The 24,061-nt window shown below is 35.4% G+C and overlaps 1 protein-coding gene across 2 annotated transcripts in view; it reads left to right on the top strand.

Annotated features, from left to right (window-relative positions):
- The first annotated feature begins 1,160 nt into the window (after positions 1-1,160).
- LOC129756366 (dual specificity protein phosphatase MPK-4) overlaps positions 1,161-24,061 on the top strand; it is a 29,445-nt gene continuing 6,544 nt past the window's right edge. The window contains exons 1-4 of one of the 2 annotated variants that reach the window (XM_055753223.1): positions 1,161-1,439; positions 12,581-13,258; positions 13,321-13,420; positions 13,489-13,724. In XM_055753223.1, coding sequence (XP_055609198.1) covers positions 12,955-13,258; positions 13,321-13,420; positions 13,489-13,724 — 640 coding nt within the window. In that variant the 5' untranslated portion in view covers positions 1,161-1,439; positions 12,581-12,954. Of the gene's footprint in view, positions 1,924-12,580; positions 13,259-13,320; positions 13,421-13,488; positions 13,725-24,061 lie in introns of both variants that reach the window. The other variant, XM_055753222.1, reaches the window with a different exon arrangement.

The raw sequence follows: 24,061 nt of genomic DNA, 5'->3' as shown, positions 1-24,061 counted from the left end.
TGTTCGCTTCGAAATCCAGCTTTGACAACATGAGGGCTTGTTGAAGATCCTGCTCATATGATGAGCTGATAGTATCCTATCTTTTCTCGCACTAGGACCCACTGTTCAGCTGCGCTGAGTAGCTGGATTCTGGGCTTTTTCTAAAAATAATAAATTCAATAGAATTCGATCTGGTAAAATAATGTTAATTTTTATACGGGCTTTTGTTTTCTGTGCAGCTGCTCTGCCCTGTGGTTACCGCCTGATTTTCTGTCCGCCGCCCACGGAACCCGACTGCTGCTGAGGCTGGGCCCGTTTGTTGGCAGCAGTTTTTTGCTCTGCTTCGGCCTATCCAGCATCGTCCTCGATTCGGAGACCGGCGAACCGGGATGGAACAATCGATACCATTCTAGAACCGGTCTGCTTACACCCTAGAAAACGCCTTTTGTTCCGAGAAAATTACCGAAAAAATACGCGGTCGATAGCAGCGTTTGTAAACAAACTGCTGTCGCACTTTTGAGTTTGCAGACACTGAATAAAATCGTCGCGTCTTTTTCGACATGCACGAATAATGAAAAATCACGTTTTTGAGGTATTTTCATTCGTTGAAACCGCAACAACCGCAGGAACTGAGCCAACTGAGCTGTTAACAATGAATTAATTTTTGGATAATAGAATAGACCACTGAATAAGGACTGCAGAGTGAAGTTTGCGTGTCACGTCAAGTGACGCACAGAGTAAGTCCTTCTGTAACTCGATCATCAATGTATTTTTAATACATTAAGAAAAATCGTACTGTCATAACTTAGAACGGCAGACATCCGGTTCCAGAAATATTTTGCCTTCTTTTGTTAGTTCCCTGAAAACATACAGCCCTCGAATCGAGAGAATAATTTTGAGTTTGGCTGCCGATCTGCATTTTGAGTAGCAATACGATTGAAGACATGAAAAAAATTCAAATTGGAGTTCGACTTTAAAACTAATTTTTGGGTATGCCCGTCAAAGATGCCCAGTCGAACTCGAAGTTGAAGTGCTGTTTTGAACCAAAACAATACTTAGTTTTGTGTTTGAAAAAAGGAGCGTGTACACAAGAAGAGAGAAATCCATTGCTCGTTCGCTCTCTCGAAATGGTTTTCGCGCGCTGCCACTCCGCCACCATGCCTGATTGTTTATATCCGACCCACTAGTGCGGGTGGGTGGTGCTGGTGAATTTTCTTGACTTGAAAGGCTGCTGGTGGGCCAAGTTTTTCCGCTCCAGGACCTCCCATACTCTGGTTTTTCCGGCACAACAACAACCGCCATCAGGAGATAGATGTAAACAAAAATCAAAGAGCTGTGAGCACACCAGTTTTTTGTGCTCTTCGGAGATTTCTTTCAAAAGTGAGTCCGCAAAAGTGTGAATTTTCGTGACGTGCCCCGTGCCTGTATTAAGTCATCACCAGTCGTCATCGAAAAATCTTGTAAGTCGTATCGGCCCGTGATTTTCACTACATTGAAGAAAAAACAGCACAAAAAATTCCCTTTTGTTTTCAAACGCACATCATCCATAACACTTCATTCCAAAATCTTTGAAGCTGTGGCAATTTCTTCCCCCGGGTCACATCAGGGCGTATTATTGAACGGTGTTTTCCGTGACGGCCGCAATCACGATCCCGAAATCGCGTACAAAACAGTGAGCACTTCTCGCGCGTTGGTGTAGAAATTTCGTGGTTTCGATTACCTTACTTGCTGACCATTTGGAACTAACAGCCGTGACGACATCGAATCGATTTTTCATCATTCATCCTCACAGCGGAGATTGGATTTTTTTTCTCCTTCTGCAAGTTTGGCATCTATACTGGTCCCGAGTGAGAATTTGTATTCCTATTGTTCATTTGAGGATTCATTGGACCAGTTTCGAGGGTCACCTAGGAAGGAATTATTAAAAAAAATTCAGTGAAAAAGGTAAGACATTTTGAATTATGCTGCTTTTTGCTGCTGGAAGGACTGATATTTACATCATGTTTCCGGTCAAGTTCATGACCTGCGGGTAATGACCGGAAAATAAAAATATCACCAGACTCAGATAGCTTTTATGCGACCGTCCATGGAATTGATTTCTCAATTTATGAATCTTATATTCCTTTTTTTAAATATTTATCTTATAAAAATTTCGTTTTTCATGTTTTTTTAATATTTTTCATCAATTCGATTGTTGTTGATTATTTTTTTTCAATTCTGTCATGTTTTTAATTTTTGCAATGTTTCCATTTTTTGGATTTTTTCTATTTTTTTATGTAAAGATTGCAATTTTTACCATTTTTGTATCTCTGTCATTTTTAGATGTAATGTCATTTGTATTAATTTGTCATTTTTTATGTTAGGTATTTCAAATTTTTCTTTTCGTTTATGAAATTTTTATCTATTTGGCATTTCAGTTATCTATTTATGCCCTTTTTATCATTTTTTATCATTTTTGTCATTCTATAATTTTTTAGACGAAATTTTGATATATTTTTTTCCTGAACTGCGTTTTCCTCATTCTTGTTTTAATTTTTTATATTTTTGTAACTTTGTTATTTTGTTCTTTCAACATATTTGTTTTTTTTTATTCTTGTGATATTTTTCATTTTTGTAATTTGTTGTTATATCTTTTACTTTTGTTATTTGTTCCTGTAGTTTCATCTTTTTGTCATTTTTTAGTTTTTTTTCTGTCACTTTGTTGTTTTCATGTTTTAATTTCTATAATTTGGTTCGGTCATTTATGCCATTTTTATCATTTTTAAGTACATTATGGTAGTTTTTAGTCAGTTATGTCATGTTTATCGTTCTGTTTGTTTTTGTTTATTTGTCATTTTGTATCATTTTTGTTCTTCTACTAACAAACAATCATCAAGTGCATACACTTAGCTGCAGTGTTTGTTATTATCGGCAGAATTCGTTTTTTCCTTTTTTTCTCAGGGATTTTAAACCAAATTGGTTTATTCATCCCGAAAGGCAGAATTGCAACTGTATAAATTTTTCTCATTTTTTGTTATGTTGTTTGTTTGTTTTATTGAGTTTATAGAGGCATTAAATTTACAATTCATTCGCCTCTTGTAGATAAAAGAAAAAGAAGAGATAGGATATACAATACAAGTTACCTACTTAAATCTGGTTAAAAAGTTCCGTTATTCTTAAGAAGTCTAATAATTTGTCTTCAGTCGCTTTTTCATTTGCCAGGATATTTCGCACTCCGTAAGTCGTTCGCTATACGCTGATGCTCGTAGATTGGACATTCCGTTAGAATGTGCTCGATTGTTAGATAAGTTCCACAATTATCACACTCGGGTCGTTGGTTTGGTCCTCCGCCTGTATAGTGACTGTGGGTTATTCTTGTATGACCGACACGTATCCTGGAAAGCACACGCTGTTCATTTCGTTTGTCTGGGTCTTTCCATATTGAAGAAGTTCCTTTGATTTTTCTAGTGAACAAATTTCTCTCCCGGTTCCAGCAAGATTCCCAAGAAAGTTTTACCATTTTTTCGATCCATAGTTTCAGGTCTTCTCCGGCAGGGCTGGTAGCGAGTCACTTTTTAGTGACTTGGTCACTTTTTTTGTGTCAGTCACTAAAAAGTCACTTTTTTCATCATTTGGTCACTAAAGTCACTATTTTCCGAAAAATGGTCACTTTTATCACCAAAAGTCACTTTTTTCACCGAAAATAAACCAATCAAAGAGTAATTTGAATTGCGCGTGTCAATATTGACGGTAGTAACGGTAAATTACTTGATCAGTCAGTCAGAAATTTTTTTCGCCTCCGGCGGAATTTCAGCATAAATCACCCTTGGCTTGAGACATTTCGATCTACGACATTATTTGACGTTCATGCTTTGAAACTAACTTTGATTGAAGATTTTTGTTTTCAGTTCAATCAACCTTGGAAACTTGATATACAAAAACCCTATCTCGTCTTTAGAATGGTTTTTATTAAGAACTGTAACTAAGATTGGATTAAAACGAACCATTTTTTTATTAAAAAAAATCAAATGTTATGTTGATATGAAATATTCTTTAAATAAAACAATTTCAGACTCAATTTTATTTTGTGTTTTTTTTTGCGCGAGGAAGAATGACCTTAACGGGTTAAACTCCTATCAAAAAGAAAAAAAATGTTTACACAAGGCCACAAAATTTACAATTCTTATCAGGTGTAATAAATTTAAACGGTAATTTCAACAAATTTGGGTTCCCCGAATCTGCAATATTTCTATCAGGTTTTGTTATTGAAATGACTGTTGAAAATAAGTAAAAATCTTTAGAAATTTCTGCACTTTTTTTTTACAAAAACTCAAATCAAAAACATATTATTTAAAAATAAAAGTTTTATATGAATTGATGAGCTTTAAATAGAATCAAGTTTTTTTTACACTTTCTGCTGTGTTGTCAAAAATACTTGTAATGATATTTTTCCATAATCAGTTATCTATCAATGTTTGATTTCACTTAAACTGATAAATATAATAATGAACTCTTTATCACCGAAACTAAATGTGTTCGGCCGAATTTGACAAAATTTCTAGTTTAGGACACTATTTACCAAATCAATAATTCAAAAAAAAAAAGCACCAAAATGGTTATGGTGAAACATGTTTATTGAAAACACTCTTCCTGAAATGTTTTAAAAACTAATCTTTTTAATTTCCATTTTTTTTTTCATTTTCAAATAAATAACCGAATTTTGTTGCACAGTTTTTTTTCAATTTTCTAATCAACTTGTCGGATTTTTTTTAATCAAACTTTTTAAATTTTAAGATATATTTTCAACAATTGTTTCCTTGTTTTTAAATTCTGAATTTTCATGTCTTCAACCATAAGCCTTAAACTCCAAATTTTTAAGAATAAAACATAATTTTCAACCTTCTGTTCATTCTAGGACTCAATATTTTAATCAAAAGAAACAAAACACTCAGAGCTTGTAATTAAAAGCTTAAAAACCTGCGATTGAAAATTTAAACACTTTTTATTAATATTTTTTATATGAAATCATGTTTTTTGGATCGATCATGATTTTTAAAATTATCTCAAAAGTTTGGAAAATTGTTCTAAGTAGCAACTTTAAAAATAAATTTTAATACGCAGTGTTAACTAACTTTGTATTTGATTTGTGCTTTGAATATTAATAACAAAAGTTTTGAACTCATTATTTTTAATTTTTTATCAGTTTTTATCATTCACATAATTACTCATTTTCAAACATTTCTTTGTCAATGTAGTTGAACATGGAGGATTTTATTTTATTAAAGGTTTTATGTCTGGCTTCTATAACTGGCACTTTTAAAATAATTATAAATATATTTTTCTCTTTATAAAATTAAATTAAAACATCAAACATTGAATAAATTCTGTTCAAAATTCATTTCTTATTCAGTAATCGATAATTTACATTTTAAATCGTGTTTAATTATTTTTTGTTCAAATAAAAAAAATTACAGCGGAATTTCTCACTAAACTTCCAGTTGAAAATGAGGAAAAGAATTCCAAATTAAGATGAATAAAAATAACAATTACATTGAGTAACAAAAAAAGATTTTTTGAAAATAGTCCAGGGTTTTCCAACTGAATTAGACTAATATTGACTCCCTGAGTCCGAAAATTACCATGGTTTTGTTCAATCAGGTCAAAACCCCTATTAGTAGCATATTGAAGCCTATATAGCCATATGGCTGTATCTCAAAAAGTTGACCTGATACAGCAAAATCAATGTGATATTCTAACTCAGGACACAAAAATTAGTCTAAATCAGCTGAGAAACCCCAGACTATTTTTGGCTGTCACCCAGTGTTATTACCATTTTCCTAACATCTGTTCATGCTAAGTTTTGTACAAAATTTGACATTTATTTTAGAATTAAGATATTTTTTAATTTTAAATTTGCTAAGAAATTCTTTTGAAATTAATTTATTTCTTACTTTCTTGACTTATCGAGAATTTCAAACATTCATTGAAATAAGTTTCCAAAATTTTGTTTATCAGTCATTTTTTTAGTTTTTGTGTTGAACATGAGTGACAAACGGTGTAAGAAAACCCTTTCCTTTTCAATTGTTTATTTTTGGTATTGTTATTAATTTTATCTAAATTTGAATTTTGAAAACCCCCCCGGAAGGGTCCATCGCACGGGCCTGGGTGGTCAGATTTTTTGTACTTCAACGTTATTTTTTTCGTTCTACATAGTCACTATTTGGTCACTTTTTTCGGTCCTCAAAGTCACTATTTGGTCACTTTTTTTCAAATTTTGGTCACTAAAGTCACTACTATTTCATTGTCAAACCGCTACCAGCCCTGCTCCGGGGATATTCGTTCTCCAGAAACTCATACTATGTCCGATTCCAGCCAGTTTATCGGCTTCTTCGTTGCCCTCAATCCCACTGTGTCCCGGAATCCAGATGAATGTCATCTTAGAAAGGTCCTTCAACTCGAGTTCTTTTAACCAAGGATGTTTTGTTTCGAAAGCTTTCAATGCGCTTGCTGAATCAGTATATTCTTTGACTTCATCACTCGGAATTGAATTCACAGCGATATTCAAGGCTGCAATTTCAGCTGAAAATACAGAGCATGCATTATAAAGCTTGAGAGATATTGAATTATTTGATGAAAAAACTCCTGCACCAACTCCATTTGCAGATTTTGATCCGTCAGTAAAAATTTGTTCGTGGTTTTTAAATTTCCGGTTTACAAGCTCATTGAATATCATTTTTATTTTGAAGGGATTATCTCCAGCGCGAACTTTTTCTTTGATGCTCTAATCGATTTTAGGCATAGGGTGATTCCAACGTCGATCTCGTACACTGGGTGTCTCGGCCACTTCGGGCAGAACTTCTGCAAAGTTTTTTGTGAGTATACTGTTGATATGGCGTTGTAGGTGTGTTTCTTCTCCGCTTGTTTTCTCTAGAAATCCAACAATTCTGTTTGTTAGGATTTGCACTGTCTTTAGGTGAAAAGGTATGCATCCAGATTCGATCATAGGTACAGGAGTTAGTAGGTGAACTTGGCATATGACCTGATGCCTTTTTAATAATCTTATTATAGATAAGTGCTAATGTTGAAACTAGTAGATCTAGATTGCGGTATGTAATTTTGATACCGTAAAGCAATTTAGAGGTGAGTATACTATTGCCAACGCGGATTATTGTGTGGCGGTTATTATTTTGATGTCTGCTGCTTATGGCCGACAACAATCTCAGTCGACTATCGCACTCGTTTTTCACTATTTCAAAGTGTCGCTTGAAGTTCAAACTTCTATCGAAAGTAACACCCAGGACTTTTACATTTTTTTAAAAGGTATCGAATTGTATCTGATCTTTACTACACGGTCATTTGCTCTGTGATTTGAATTACAACAGTGAAATATGCAACTTTTTTCTGCAGAGATCATAAAATCGATTTCATCTGCCCACTTTGATACGATACGGATTGCATTCTGCTGTTTCCTACGTGTTTTAACATAAGATTTACCAACTGTTAAAAGTAGTATATCGTCGGCGTATGCAAATGCATACATGTCCTTGGGTAAGTTATTGAAGACATTGTTCATGGCGATCAAAAAGATAGTGACTGAAAGCACAGACCCTTGTGGGACTCCAGTTTCTTCGCAAAATGATTGCGAGAGTGAGTCACCGATTACTACTTGGAACAAGCGATTTGATAAAAAAATTTCAATGAACACACACAAGCGTCCATTGAGCCCCACTTCAAAAGTTGCTTTAGAATGGCATCCTTCCATACACGGTTGTATGCTTTTGATAAATCCAAAATTCCCATATCGACATGATGACCCGATTCTCGTGCATCGTCTAGCACTTCCCCTAGACAAGCGAGGTAGGTACCACATCCACGGCCCCTGCGAAATGCGAATTGACGATCATCGAGCAAATTATTTTCTTCTAAAACGGTAGTTAGCCTCCTATTAACCATGCGTTCTGCTATTTTACCAATGCAACTAGTGAGGCTAATAGGTCGATAACCCTCTACTGTACCGTGATCTTGTCCATTTTTCGGGATAGGGATAACAATGCTTTTACGCCATTCGTCGGGGAATGTGCCAGTTGTCCATATTTCGTTGATGCATTTAAGGAAAACTTTTTTCCCGATGTAAGGTAACCGTTTGAGCATCGGGTATCCTATGTAATCTGAGCCTGTTGAGGAGCCTTTGGTAACGCTGTTACTTACTTGGAATGGACTGATTTGAAACTCGATCTTGTTTTTAGTTTTTAAGAATTGTTCGCTATAATTCTTGTTGGCGGAAAGGGATTCGAAAAACTTGCCGAATTCGTTCGCGATCGTTGGAGCGTCGTCAGTTAACTGGTCATTTATTTGCAAAGTTATCCCTCGAGATCTTTTTTTACCGCTCAGACAGTTGACACGTCGCCACAACTCAGAAATAGAACTGTCTGGACTGATGCCATCTAAAAATTCCTCCAACGAAATGCGTTTGGATTCCTGCATACACTTACGGGCAGCGTTCCTAGTTTTTTTTAAATGTTCGAAAATTTCTGTACGTCTTGGGTCATCTTTGGGTGTTTTTTGTAATTTTCGTAGAGCCTTCCGACGTGTCTTGATGGCCTGCTCTACTTCCTTATTCCACCAATGTACAGCTTTCCTTCCAGGTTTATTACTGGTGCGGGGGATGTTTGCTGCTGCTGCTTCTTGGATTCGTTCGGCAAAATCCGATATGGAATAGTTCTGGTCAGGATCTAGGGAATCCATGATGGCATACTCGAAATTTTCCCAGTCTGCTTCTCCGTAGATCCACCTTTGGCGTCGAGTAGTTGTAGGGATAGAATGGTGAGTTTTAATTTCAATCGGGTGATGGTCGCTGCCCAGCGAGTCCCAACCGATTTCCCATCGGATTTGGTTCAGAAGATCAAAAGATGCGATGGAAAGGTCGATATGACTTGTTTGATTGCCCCGGCGAAAAGTTGTTGTCCCATCATTAAGAACAACCGCATTTTCTTCCTCAATGGTTTGGATTATTGAAATACCTCTGCTGTCATTTTTGGGGGAGCCCCATTCCGAATGATGGGCATTAAAATCACCGAGTATGAGGGTACGGTCTAGAGAGTTGTGATATCAAATCACGAAATGTTTGCTCGAAGTTGGTAAGATGGGTTGATGACGGGACGTAAATTGAGACGATTGTAATGTTATTACCGGTCAATTTTACTGCCGATGCTAATAAAGTTGTTTCTAATCTCAGTACTGAATGAGGGACAGTTTTTAGAACGGCAATGCTGACATTTTGCCAGTTGTTCGAGCCGTGCTTAGAGTACCAGCAGTAGCGGCCTCCTAACCAGGAGTTTAAATTTGTGTTGGGTTTGGTATGAGTTTCCTGGAGTGCAAGGACTATTGGAGAATTTCGAGCAGTGAGAAGTAACAGGTCGTTGAGGTTGTTCGCCAAACCGTTAATATTCCATTGAAGGCAGAGTCGGCGCTTAGCATTTTGTTGGTTGGATTCGTTCTGTAGTAGGACATCATCAGTTGGGTTCGGCGTGGGAATACGATTGATTTCCGATGGATCTTCGTCGATGGTTGATGCGTTTAAAAGATTAAGTGCACTGGTATATTGTTCTTGAGAAGAATGTGATAGGGTACTTGCCTGTGTATTGGCAGGTTGCCCTAAACGGACAACCGCCAGAGGATCTTCAGGTGCATCTGGTACTTCTCTGGTCGGGGTCAGAATTTGGCTACGCTTTGGTGATTCAGGTTGTTGAGATCGGTTGGCTTTTTCGGAAGATTCACCATCTGCGAGTTGGGGTATGAACGTACCGGATGGATTTTCTTTCCAAAAGCACTTCCGTATGCAGTTGTTGGGCTTTTAAAGGCATGTAGGTGGGTGAATTGCTAAAGGTAAGGGTATTATCGGAAACGGTTTGACGGAGTTTATTTCTATGTTGATCTTTGTTTGTTTTTTTCGTTTGGTCCGCCATGAGGAGTTCGAAGAGTTTGTTCAAGAGTTTCCGTATCAGATGTATACATATCCATTTGACGAGAAACCGTTTCAGTGTTTTCTTGATCTTTGTTGGCCATGTGGGTGGTATTCTTCATTGGAGGGCTGATGGAGTTAGCTACACGTGTTTGTGAAATTCCTCTGTTCCGCTCAATCTCGTTTCTTTGCTCAAATTTGTCGAGGTTAACAGTTCGTGATCGGCTCCTAGTTCGGTCCTTAGTATCGTTGTTTGGCGTAGTTTGTATATTGCTGTTAACGTATCGTACACTCAAGTCTTCTCTAAGGTTTTGAATTTCATTGAGAAGCCTTTCGATTTGCATTGACTGTTGTTTGTTGTTGTTTGTCAAACTTGCGATCAGTTCGTCCTTTCTTCTGTTTTCCTTGATTAGTTCGTCAAGTTTAATCGAATCTATTCGATTTTGGGCTGTAGCTTGAGCATAACTGTTCTGTCCGCTTTCGACTCGCTTTCGAGCTTCTGCATAGGTGATGTTGGAATCGATTCTCACTTTGACTATTTTGGCTTCTTTTGGATAGACTTCACACTTTTTGTATCCTGGTCTATGTTCTCCTTCACAATTGCGACAAAATTGAGGCATTTTGCATTCGGGTTGTTCGGTGCTATCAGTTTCATCAGGATTTGTCATCGGATGTTCTGCAGAACAGTTGAAACAACGTTTCGGCCCTTTACAATGTTTCGATGAGTGCCCATACTCGAAGCATTTGTAGCACAACATGGCGTTGGGATAGCACGTTCTGGTGGCGACTCGTAGTAGTCCTACCTTCACGTATTCGGGGTACGTTGTTTGTTTGAATCTTGCTTACGAATGATCCTGCGTACTTCTGAGACATTTTGGTTGGCGAGTTGTTCTTGAATTTCCGTTACGTTCATTTTGATCAAGTCATACGATGAGATGACGCACTTGCAGGAGTAAGTTGGGTGGTACTTGATTGTTATTTTTGTGCCATCGAGTAGACATTGAAGAGCCAGCAATTTGTGAACCTGTTCCTGTTTCCTGGTCTTTATAGTGTATTTCGTACCTTGGGCTTCGCTATGGGCCGATTCGACACTACCTACTGCCTTATCTATTGATTCGCCTATAACAAGCGGGTTTTTACGTAAGATATGACCGTCGATTCCAGTCATCTGAAGGATTATGATTCGACCGAATTCTTTGTTTTGGTCCATGAACGATGGGAATCTTCTACCAAGAGGTCCATCTCGAGGCCCTCCACTGGCGGAGGCCATTTCTTCTTAGTGATTCAATATATTGAGATCCTAAGTTTCGCACCGCTTAGCTTTAAACTGGAGCTAAGCTAAGTGATAGCAGTCACCTGCTACCTACCCCAAAAGGTGCATGTATTGTGCTGTAATCGTTATCAGCACAAATCGCGCCTTCAATTTGCATGCAAGTTTATGTGGCGTCAACAAGGCAATATGGCGTCTTCGAATGTGGAATATAGATTTCTTATTCGGTAAAAGTTTCGACAATATTTCACTTTATAGTCTTCTTTTTGTGAAAACCCAATACACTTAGCGTTCTCGACACTTTCCGAACTCAAGAATAATTAGAATTAGCATTAAACTGAATCGAGATCAATGCTAAAATAAGATAGGAAACAAGAGGTTTTATCTGCACCACAATGAACAATCAATTGCACAGTGGGACTGATTTTTTTTTGTTATTTATTTTTTATTATTATTTATTTATTTATGTTTTTTTTTCTTTTCTGACAATTTTTTGAATTTTCTCGTTCTTGACATTTTTTTTTCATTTTTTCATATATTTCATGTTTATGACTTTAAAATTTTTGTATTTTTGTTAACTTTTGTATTTTTTGTAATTTGAAATTTTTTTCAATTTTAGGATACCTTTTACCTTGAACATTTTAATTTTTTTTTCTCTCTTCTTTCATCTTTTCGTAATTTTTTTATTTGCGATTTCATCTGCATTTGGCATTTTTTCAAGTTTTTCATGTTTTCGTTGATCAATTTGTTCTGTTTAGTGTTTTTAATATTTCTGTCATTTTTTTTTCCTCTTTTGTCATTGTTTTTATTTGTGTAGTTTTTAATTTTTTATCTATCTTTTTTGTTACTTCTATCATTTTTGCCCTCTTTGCTATTTTCTTCATTGTCATCAATTTTGTAATGTGCTGTTTTCATTCGATTTTATCTATCTGTATCTGTATGTGAGTTCGCGAGCTATTTTGTTGGCAGCAAGATTTGTTACAGAAACTTCTTTGTCAATCCTATAAAATGAAATGTCGAATTAAAGACTTTTTGAATTATTGAGATTATTTTTTTTGACGGTCGCCATGCATAGAAATTTGTCAAAGTTTTTAACTTTTTGGCAGCTCTCCAGAAATGAAATTTTCACAGTCACATGAACAAAAAATATTATGTTATTGAAGTTGTTCAAATAGTTTTCGGATTTTATTAATCATGTTAGAATGTTTCGTCCATTAATAAATACATACATCACGAAACATGTTTGGCCGTGATCTCCGATAGCAGAACTCATCATCTTAATATTTCCTGCTCTTGTTAACAATATCAATAAGAATTTTATGACCTTTGCTGGTAGTGACGTTATTCGAGAGAAATTTAATACCGTTCCATTCAATATTCTTTCACCGTAGGCATAAGAAAGCACCAGACAGAAGCCGCAGAATCAAGGAAGGAAAGCTCAAAACCCACTCACAGAAAAAGGATAACTAAAGGATCGAAGAAAAGCATCTACACCTCTACAACACACTAACATCATACTTCTGCAGCGCCGTCGTGGCAACACAATAGCTTCCACAATCATCGGCAGTCGCTGCTAGCCATTCGGTGGCACCGGAACGCTTTCCTTTCAGTAACAGCAGCATAAGGTTTAAGGTCGCAAGTGCAGGTGGTGAGTCCACCAACGGGGCGGCACACACAGGAACCCAGAACCGAGGGCTTCGTCAACGGCTTCAAAATAGGTCAACTGAACAGCAACTCCCGTTTCAGCGTAAATTCTTTCCCAAATATGAACGACGGTGGTGAAATTGTGGTCAAAAAGGTGCTGGGGCACATACCGAAAAGCAGCACGATAAAGCCACGACCGAAACCGGATTCGAGTATACAATATCGGATAACGCGGGAGGATCTGTCCGGGGGGCCGGTTAATTTGGACGAAATCGAGCCGGGTCTGTGGCTGGGTAATGCTACCGCGGCAGCCGATTTGCCAACGTTGGAAAAACTTGCGATTCGAAGCGTGCTCACGATCGATTCCTGTCCACTGCCAGCCCATGTGACCGAAAACCCCACGCTGCGGACAAAATATATCCAAGGTATATGATTGCTTATTTTAAAAATGTCAACACAATAACGAAATTTGCTTTTTAAATTGCAGCTTCCGATGTGCCAAGGGAAGATTTAATAAAACACTTTGAAGATACCAACAAATTCATCAAGGAGAGCCTGGCTGAGGAACGGAACATTTTAGTACATTGGTAAGATACCGAGTTTTTTTTTTATATAGTCTAAAAACATGCGAACTAAATCATTGATTTCGTTTCAGCTATTTCGGTGTCAGTCGAAGTGCGACGATCGTTATTGCCTATCTGATGGAGAAGTATCGGATCGGTTTTGATGCCGCATTGCATCGTGTCAAATCGAAAAGGCGATTCGTAATGCCCAATCCGGGTTTCATCAACCAGCTCAAACTATACAGTATCATGGGTTTCCGTATCGATCCCACGAACGAGCGTTACAAGCTGCACCGTCTGAAGTTAGCCGCCGACAACGTGCGAAAAGGTAAGAGCAACTCTTTATCTAACAAAGTTAATTTAAATCATCGACAAAATCCATACAAATTTAAATTTGTATGTAGTCGAATTTTCTATGGGAAATTTGAACAAGATCTGCCCCAACTGTGTGTATTAAAAAAAGTAAAAACAACTGAAATATCACGGTTGTTCTCAAACAAATTCGGTTCACTAGTCGAATTTGACACTTTTCCTCGAAGCAATCGAGCGTGTCTTGGGAAAGAAAACCACACCCCGCTAATCGATGGGCAGGCAGGCAAAACTAATAAACCAAATCTCATTAATGGTCGGCCGATGGTTATACGTTCAATTTAGCCGCCGAATTCGTTTATATTCAGGAAGGCTCCGCAAGACTCCAACCGCATGCAACAGTCAGTGTCAGTCTCTCGGTCGTCCTCCAAAAGTCCAAACCTTTGGGCTCGACCCAGGGCCGTCAAAAAAGTGAAAGCGAAGAAAAGTTATTAGAAGAACTAACTTATGGAGCGAAGCCGGGGCTCAGCCATCATGTGATAAGCATTTCCGGCGAACGGAAACAGTCATCAACATGATTTATTAAAACGTGCGGGGGGAACCGATTCAAGTGGGTGGTTTTGTTGTTGGGGGGAGATCACGCGGTAGTTTGTGGAGAATATCAATAGCACGGAAATTTTATTTCGTCCTCACCGCGTCTCTGTTAGCAACCGCACAAAAGTTTTGCGACCGGCGGATAGAAAGATGGTTCGATCGGGAAACGATTTCGAGTTGGTCCCTTTTTTGCAGAAGAGGAGGGGAAAAAGGTTTTCTGTTAGTGAAGAATTTTATTGATGGCGAGGGGGGCTTCAAGCTTTGGTTTATTCTTGGAATAACAGACGGTTGTTAAAGCGTAAACGATAATGGCCTGAAATTAGGAGTCAAACAGACTGATAGGAATTGTTCCCAAATGAATGGGTATTTACGATTTGTCCACGAGTTTGAACGTTCTCCTTTATTAATCAACCCGTTCCTGAAGATTATCGTCATCATATCAATTAATTATTCTTTTGTGCTGTTTCCCTTTTTTGATGACCAAACCGACCGGATATCGTTCCACTGATTTTGTAAGGAATCTATTTCCACAAAGGGCTTTCTTTATAAATATCAATGACAAATGAGGGTTCTATTTTATTTATTATTATAAAAAAAACTAAGAATAGTTCTGAGTAAAAATATCTATTTCAAACCTTTATTTTTAACGCTGAACATAAAACTTCTTATTCTTTCCAATCCTTTTATTGCGATTCGGGTTCTAACATCTGACACATATTTTTTTAAAAAGACCCCAAAAGGGATTTTTTTTTCTGAGCGTCCATAAATAACTAATGATGCAAATTAAAAAAAAAAAGAATTCATTGGGGGTCCAGGAGAATTTTTTTGAAATCTTGTATGAGAAAACAAAATGTTTCGTTCAAAAATCGCCATAGATGTACCAGTCCTAAAATAAATAACGGTGGATGATGAATATTTCTTGTTTTTTTTTCATAAAATTTTATGGAATAAAAACTATCTTGTACCCCAAAAAAGATGTTCGATGTTGTACAAACAAAATCTAAATATATATTTTTTATGTTTATCATCTCTGATTGCTGTTTTGGAATCTCATTAACCTTAGCATGACAATAAAAACTCGTATTAAGAATTTTTGCATAGCCAATGAGTTTGTTTGTTCAGAGAACCTTGGCGAAAACATTCCATGAAATTATCGAAAACGCAGCATGCAAAATCTGCCATTTTTAACTACTTTGCATTCTTACTCGCTTTCCAAGTAATCAAAAGCCTAATATTTACTTAAATGAACGCTTTGAAAGTAACATATTTGCTGACAAATTTGTATGGGAAATTCAAATCCTGTGAAATGTTATGTGTTGCAGGCTAAATGCAGGCTAGGCCTACAAGATTTTATGCCAAAATTGAACAAATCGAGATAAACCGCATTTTGTCGAGTTTGGAATCCGACGCGTAGCATCATTGCGACACTAAATATAGTAAATAATCTTAGGGTTCAATTGAGATTGATAGAGCATTTTTTCTCAATTTAAGATATTTTTGGAAACTGAATTAAAAAGCCGCTGGAAATTGAATAGAAGGTCATTTAGACTTGTTTTGGAACTTAAAGTTTCGATAAGAACTTAAATTTTAAGCTGCATAGAACGTACTTCAGATCAATGATAGGGCTGAGTAAGCTTTTTCGTAAATATATGTATATGTAAATATATGTATGTGGAATCCACCTTGGGTTTACAGGGCTGGTAGCGGTTTGACAATGAAAAAGTAGGGACTTTAGTGACCAAAATTTGAAAAAAAGTGACCAAATAGTGACTTTGAGGACCGAAAAAGGTGACCAAATAGTGACTATGTAGAACGAAAAAAGTAACTTTGAAGTACAAAAAATGTGATCAAAACAGGCCCGTGCGAAGGACCCGTCCAGAGGGGACTGATAAACTAAATTTTGGAAACATATTACAATAAATGCTTCAAATTTTCGATAAGTCAAGAAAGTAAGAAATAAATTAGTTTCAAAAGAATTTCTTAGCAAATTTAAAATTAAAAAAAATCTGAATTCTAACATAAATGTCCAATCTTGTACAAAACTTACCATGAATAGATGTTAGGAAAATGATAATAATTGTTAACTTTTATTCATCTAAATTTGGAATTCTTTTCCTCATTTTCAACTGGAAGTTTAGTGAGAAATTCTGCTGTAGTTTTTTAATTTGAACAAAAAATATTTAATCACGATTTATAATGTGAATTACCGATTTCTGAATAAGAAATGAATTTTGAACAGAATTTATTCAATTTTCGATGGTTTAATTTAATTTGATAAAAAGAAGAACATATTTATGATTATTTTAAAAGTGCCAGTTATATAAGCCAGACATAAAACCTTTAATGAAGTAAAATCCTCCAGTTATCAAAATGTCATTTTTGAAGCTTAAATAATAACTTCATGTTCAACTACACTGACACAGAAATGTTAGAAAATGAGTAATTACGTGAATGATTAAAACTAATGAAAAATTCAAAATAATGAGTTTAAAACTTTTGTTATTAATATTGAAAGCACAAATCAAGTACAAATTTAGTTAACATTGCGTATTAAAATTTATTTTTAAAGTTGCTACTTAGAACAATTTTTCAAACTTTTTAGAATAATTTAAAGAATCATGATCGATCCAAAAAACATGATTTCATATAAAAAATATTAATAAAAAGTTTTTAAATTTTCAATCGCAGGTTTTTAAGCTTTCAATTACAAGCTCTGAGTATTTTGTCTGTTTTGATTAAAATATTGGGTCCTGAAAGAACAGAAGGTTGAAATTATGTTTTATTATTAAAAATTTGGAGTTAAAGGCTTATGGTTGAAGAACACGAAAATTCAGAATTTAAAAACAAGGAAACAATATTTAAAAATATGTCTTTAAAATTTAAAAAGTTTGTTTAAAAAATTCGGCAAGTTGATTAGAAAATTTAAAAAAAAACTGTACAGTAAAATTCGGTAAATTTTTTTGAAGATTGAAAAAACAATATGGAAATAAAAAAGGATTAGTTTTTAAAAACATTTCAGGAAGAGTTTTTTTCAATAAACATGTTTCACTATAACCATTTTGGTGCTTATTTTTTAAATTATTGATTTGGTAAATAGTGTCCTAAACTAGAAATTTTGTCAAATTCGGCCGAACACATTTAGTTTTGGTGATAAAGAGTTTATTACTAGAAAAATCAAACATTGATAGATAACTGATTATGGAAAAATGTCATTACAAGTATTTTTGACATCACAGCAGAAAGTGTAAAAAACCTGATTCTATTTAAAACTCATCAATTGATTCAATGATTTTGATTTGAGTTTTTGATAAAAAAAAAAGTGCAGAAACTTCTCTAAAGATTTTTAATCATTTTTAAAAATCTTTTTTTTTTGTGGCGTTTGAATAATTATTTTCAAAAGTCATTTCAATAACAAAAGCTGATAGAAATACTGCATACATATTTAGATTCGGGGAACCCAAAATAGTTGATATTACCGTTTAAATTCATTGCCCCTAAGAAAAATGTAAATTTTGTGGCCTTGTGTAAATTTTTAAACCCTTTTTTTAAGTATTTAGAAGAACAAAAAATACGAAATAAAATTGAGTATGAAATTGTTTTTTTTTTAAGAATATTTCATATCAACATAGCATTTGTTATGACATTAAAAGATTTTTTTTCATAAAAAAAAATGGTTCGTTTCAATCTCAATCTTAGTTACACTTCTTAATAAAAACCTATTCCAATACAAAAAATTGATTGAACTAAAAATTAAAATCTACAATCAAAGTTAGTTTCAATTCATGAACGTCAAATAATGTCGTAGATTGAAATGTCTCAAGCCAAGGGTGATTTATGCCGAAATTCCGCCGGAGGCGAAAAAAAATTCTAAATGACTGATCAAGTAATTTACCGTTACTACCGTCAATATAAACACGCGCAATTCAAATTACTCATTCATTGGTATATTTTCGGTGAAAAAAGTGACTTTTGGTGATAAAAGTGACCATTTTTCGGAAAATAGTGACTTTAGTGACCAAATGATGAAAAAAGTGACTTTTTAGTGACTGACCCAAAAAAAGTGACCAAGTCACTAAAAAGTGACTCGCTACCAGCCCTGGGTTTAGGGCAGCGCCGCGGTTGTGGCAAAAAAAAATAACACACACGTCTATTTTAGCTACCACGCAACACAATCATAACCACTCAATGAGACTTCTAAGGGAATGGAATCGTAAGCAGAGGCACTTACGGTATCCAGGGTTAAAAGGGGGAAAAAGTCTCGAGAAGCTGTAACCATGTTGTTGACTAACCAAGATAGCATGCAAACTATAATTCCGCCGCCAAGGCTTCCGAAAAGAGAGTGCGTCCTTGTTTTGTAATTTGTAATTTGTAATTTATTAACTTAAACGTAGCCTATCAGTACAAAAAGTTATCAAATACTTTATTTTTTCTCAACCATGCCAAATTCCCTTGACATAAATTGAGAAACGTCTAGTATTCGAAACGGGAACTAGCATGCATGGTAACCCCCTCTTTTTGTATAACGAGGATACCCAGATGCACCTACCCTTGATATAATTAAAATACAATAGATATATAATATAATAAAATATAATATGAATATAATGTTATAGCATATGCTTAGTATTACATACATGAATGAAGATGTGTTCAAATTATATAATTTAGTACAACTTAAAAAAGTCATCTACTGAAAATGGCCGGGCTTCGACCAGACCGAACTGAGCGCCATGAAAAAATTGGAAACAACTGAAATCGAATCTATTCTCATTTATATTGTAGATAGAAAAGGAAATAACAATAAATTCCATGGATAATAAACTATCGACTTTCATTGATCAAAATCAAATATTTTGTCTTTAGATGAAAATATTAGCTTTAAAAAAGCTAGCCAGTTAAAAAAAATGCTGATAGCTTTCAGTGCGGTTTGATCGAATCCCGACCAAATATGAATTTCTAAAAGAAATACGGCTGAAAATATGTTATACAAAATGATGCTTTAAATAAAAATAATATAAAAACATAAAGATACATAATTCCATGATGATATCTACTTATTGTGAATATTATTTCGTAAAGATTAACATTGTTGTTGAGTTATCCGTTCTATCATAATTTGTTTCAAAACAATTAATCTGAAAAAATTAAAACGTAATCTGAAAACATAAAAGTTTCATATGGTTGAAAATTTGAAAAGTAATGGCCCTTTTTCTGCGCCGCGCATGAGGTGACGATTGTCACGTCACCTCGAGTCACCGTGAGATTTGTCACCTTATTCCCGGAGTCGATGCGGGTAAAGTGATAGAGGTTCATTTCCTAGGTGAGTGACTGAGTGACCACGAACGTCAATCCGATCAGTTTGTTTTGATTTGGTTTGTGTTTCGGAATTACATAATCAAATTCCAGAATAACGGAGAAAAATTCCAGCTCTAAAAAGGTCTCCGCTGTTTTCCACGGCATAAGCAAACAGTTTAAGCGTAAAATAAGTTATTTTCCTACACCGTAGCCACCACAAGGTTGCTGTGGAAAAGCAGTAGTAAGCAACCGAGGAAGGAAAGTTTTCAACAGGCGTCTGGCTGAATGTTTACTTCTGTTGATTCCTGCGGAACGAGTTGAGTATATATCCACATGACAAATCCACACAGGTATTCAGTTATTAGATTGAGGTTTCATTTGTTATTACTATTTCAATTAATAAAACTCACTTCCCACAGTGACATCAACTGTGGATTGTGCATTCTGGGAGAGCCATTCCTTGAAAAGCCTGTGTTCCAGGAAAATATAGAGCAGTTTGGCCTAAAGCATCAAGCTAACATTTTAAATAACGGAAAAACCAAACCGTCGAAAGATTGCGTTTTTACGGCTCCTTTGGATAAGATGCTGGAATCGGATTCTGATGAAAGAACAACATGGCAAGGGACCCGAACCACGAACGTATACCGATCAGTAAGTATTTTTATGTTTTATCACCGTATATTTTAGCATAAATCTAAATTTATCATCCAAAAAGTTCTCTTTCCATCATGTCTAACTTTGAACTTTCATTTGTAGATTTCCAGCATCCACCTGGCAGGATGTTTACATACCGAAAAAGATGCGAATGCTTCTGGCAAAATTGTCCTGATTATATCACCCCTCAAAAGATCTAATGTTAAGATTATAAATTTCAATTCCGAATCAGATATCACATTACACTTTCTGATTGAGGTTTTAGATTTCAGTTTTTAGAATACGGTTTCAGGATAGAACGCAAATCTCAGAACCATTTTTTAGATAAGATTTCTTCTTTAGTTTTCTTGTTGAATTTTAAATTCCATATTTGAGGTTTAAGTTTATCATTCAGTTTTTATTTGGTCTAAAGCTTGGACGCAGTCTTTTCTGACAAATAACCCTCACTCATGTTTTTCTCTCGTTTGTTGGCTAGAAATATTTTTTAAGATAGGGGCATTATTAAACGAATCTATATAATTTTAATCACAAATAAAAATGCTATAATGAAATATGCCGTCTCTTTTTATAAGTCATATGTGATATGTTGAGTATTTATAAGTCGCCCTAAAAATAAGTTATATTTTCGTTGTTGAATTTTGGAGAAGATAAAAATTTAAGTTGAATGAAAGTGCGCGGCCATTGGTGGTGCTTTCACGGTACAAGCTGATTTAATTATAGAAAGATTCCCCGAAATTTTGAAAAATGAAAACGAGAACTATCCAGCAATCGCGAGCTTTTTAATTTTGAATTTTAATCCCAGAAAAACTGCATGAGCAATCTGATTGTGTTCAAAATTATCAAACTTCATTGTAAATAAATACTTAGAACCAAAATATTCCATTTTGTATAAATTTTCCGTTCAATTTCTCTCTCGTTGCCACCTGAAAAGGTACCGACAATTGTCACCAGACCAGAATGGGGTAAGAGCTCAAAAAGTTCATCCGAAGTGACGTTCCTCACCTAAACCGACTACTGGAATAGAGTGACTTGGGTGAGTCGACTATCGTCACGGCACTCGCGGCGCAGAATAAGGGCAAATATGTTTTATTTCTGAGAATGAATAATTTTAGGAATAGAAAAGTTATTATCCATTTAAAGAAATCTTTATAGAACTTTAAATCTACAATTTTTAAAGCTACCTACGCTTCGGACAACTTAAATGAATAGTAAAATTATTTCGATGGAATATTTGAATTCTCGATAATAACCAGATGCAGACAAATAATGTAAGCCGTCGTTTTTTCAAATTCTTTTTTTCTCCAATATATTCTGAAAACTGAACCTTAAATAAATTAAAACAATATGATAGGGTAAAGTGTTTATTATTTAATCCTTAAATATTTGTGTTAAGATGGTAAATTTATTGGGCCATGTTTAGAATGTGCATTATCTGAAAAAGTGAAATACAAATTAAAGCACACCCCCTTCAATGAAGAAAATTGAAATAACATTTAGATTTTTTACGCTTATGATATTTTTAATCACGTCATGTATGTATGCATGTATGCATGTAAGGGTTCCTCCATCTGTGACATCTGAAACCTGAAAAGTGTGTTGCTGGAAAAATCATGTCAGAATCTATTTTGGATAAATTTAATGGAACAAAATATGAGCATTTCTATTAAATGTACAGCAATCAGTTTGTCATATGAGTTATATTATGTATTTAAATAAATTTTTAGAAAAATAGTGAAATGACATAAAAATGGATTTACTGAAATATTTTGTAAATATTCTATGATGAAGAATTTACGGCACCTAAAAATTTATCAAGCTTAAAAAATTACAACAAACCACAAAAATCTAATAAAAAAATTGAGTAGTTCATAAAATATTTCAACACGACTCCTGCGTATTAGCAAAAACCAAATTTATGTACTCAAAGTATTTTTTTTAGAAAATCGCTGTTAATACCTAAGATTTGGAAATTCTAACAATTTTTTTTTAAATCTAAATCAATCACAACATTTTGCATGCTCAATGTTTGGAAGAAATTTGCAAAAACGTTTTGAAATATATCATCAATTTCAAAAATAAGTTTTACAACTGCGATGGGCCATAACTTTTAGAAAACTTGTTGTGTCTTTCGAATAAAAATAATATTGTTTCAATGAATCGTTAATCTCTGTTCACAGTATATAGCGCTGATGTGGTTTAGTGGATAGGCTGGCGCGAGTCTGGTAACCCAGGCGTACTGGATTCGATTCCCGGTATCGGCAAGAAAAACTTTTGGGTTCGAATGCCATAAGTTGCCGACAGGTGAGATGCTTGGGGAGTAAGTAGAGGCCAGTCTCGAACCCACCCTTGTCCTTCCTCCAACTGGTATCAGGAGGTGTTGGTTTATTATCTTGAACTGCATTCTGTCCATATCCAGCCAGAATGGATATAATGAGGTGCATAACCAACGTCTCATGATCGCTTACGCTTATTCTATGCTTCCTACTCTAAACTTTAAAAAAAATTCTTCTCCAAACTATCTCTAATTTTCATTTCCAGCGACAGCTCCCCAAGCTATTTAAACGCCACAAAAAAAAATGAATCGTTAATATCTGTTCACAGTATAAAAGAAAAACTAAAAATCAATCACACACCAATGTTCCGAAAATCAATCATTTTCACTGAGCCATGCTTTACTACTTTACATGCTTGAGTAAACCAATAGAATGAAAATCCCATAAAATATTTTTTCTTGTTTTCTTAAATGTAGTGGTCATGCACCATTTTGAACGAGAGCTCGAGTCTTTATGCCATTAGTACTTTTCCAATCATATCATTTTTGGTCCAATGCATTTCAGAGCATTTTTTGGCATAGAGTTGGCGCCGAGCGGCATTGAAATTTTGCAACCTCATCGTTGGATGTATCTACCTACATATTTTCGTTGAAAAGGGTGCTCATTATGCCCCGGATGCTCGTTATGCCCTTATTTTCGCGAAACAATCTCAATTAACCTCAACATTAGCCCAAGTAACACAGATTCAGCTAACTAGCATTCGGAAGTGTTATTATGGTTTTATTATGACATTTTATAGCGGTCGTTTTATAACGGTTTTATAATAACCAAATGAAAAATGCTTATTAGGGGGCATCCATAAATTACGTAACGCTCCTAGGGGGGGGGAGGGAGTAAGCTTTAGCGTTACGAATTGTGACATAGGGGAGGGGGGGAGGTATGCTCGTCGTTACGTAACGATAATTAAACTTAAAAATTTAGGTTTAATGGCAGCTTTTTTCAGATCATGCAATTTTTGCTGAATGATAAGCAATCCAAAATCAGCTTAAAATTTGTAAGCTTTTACAAGATTGAAACTGGTTTGTAACCATGGTTGTACTCCATTTACCCGAAAACCATTGCCCAGAATGTAAATCCCCAGAATTCCAATCGCCAGAAAAAACCATCCCCCAGAATTGTTTTCCCCAGACGAACCATTCCCCAGAAAAATTTTCGCCAGTATGTACCATTTCCCAGAAAATTTTTCACCAGAATGAACCATGTACCAGACATTTTTTCGCCAGAAGAACCATTCCCCAGAAAATTGAAAACATTTATCCTTACTAAAAATTATTTAAAAAAAAAGAATTGTCACAAAAAAATGGGGTTTCATAACTTTATTGTTTTGCGGCAAAGCCGCAACCAACGAGGATGAAGGGGCTGAGGCGGCACAAAGCCGCCGAAGCTCCCAAATCCGAGGAGGCCGCCGACCCGCCGTCGGAAGCGGCGGCCCTAAGACATTGGTCTAGGTCTGCCGGGGCTTCCTAGGTCTGCGTGAAAG

Source organism: Uranotaenia lowii, chromosome 3 (genome assembly GCF_029784155.1).
Source record: "Uranotaenia lowii strain MFRU-FL chromosome 3, ASM2978415v1, whole genome shotgun sequence".
Taxonomy (NCBI): Eukaryota; Metazoa; Arthropoda; class Insecta; order Diptera; family Culicidae; genus Uranotaenia; species Uranotaenia lowii.
This window is presented reverse-complemented; position numbering and strand designations above follow the sequence as displayed.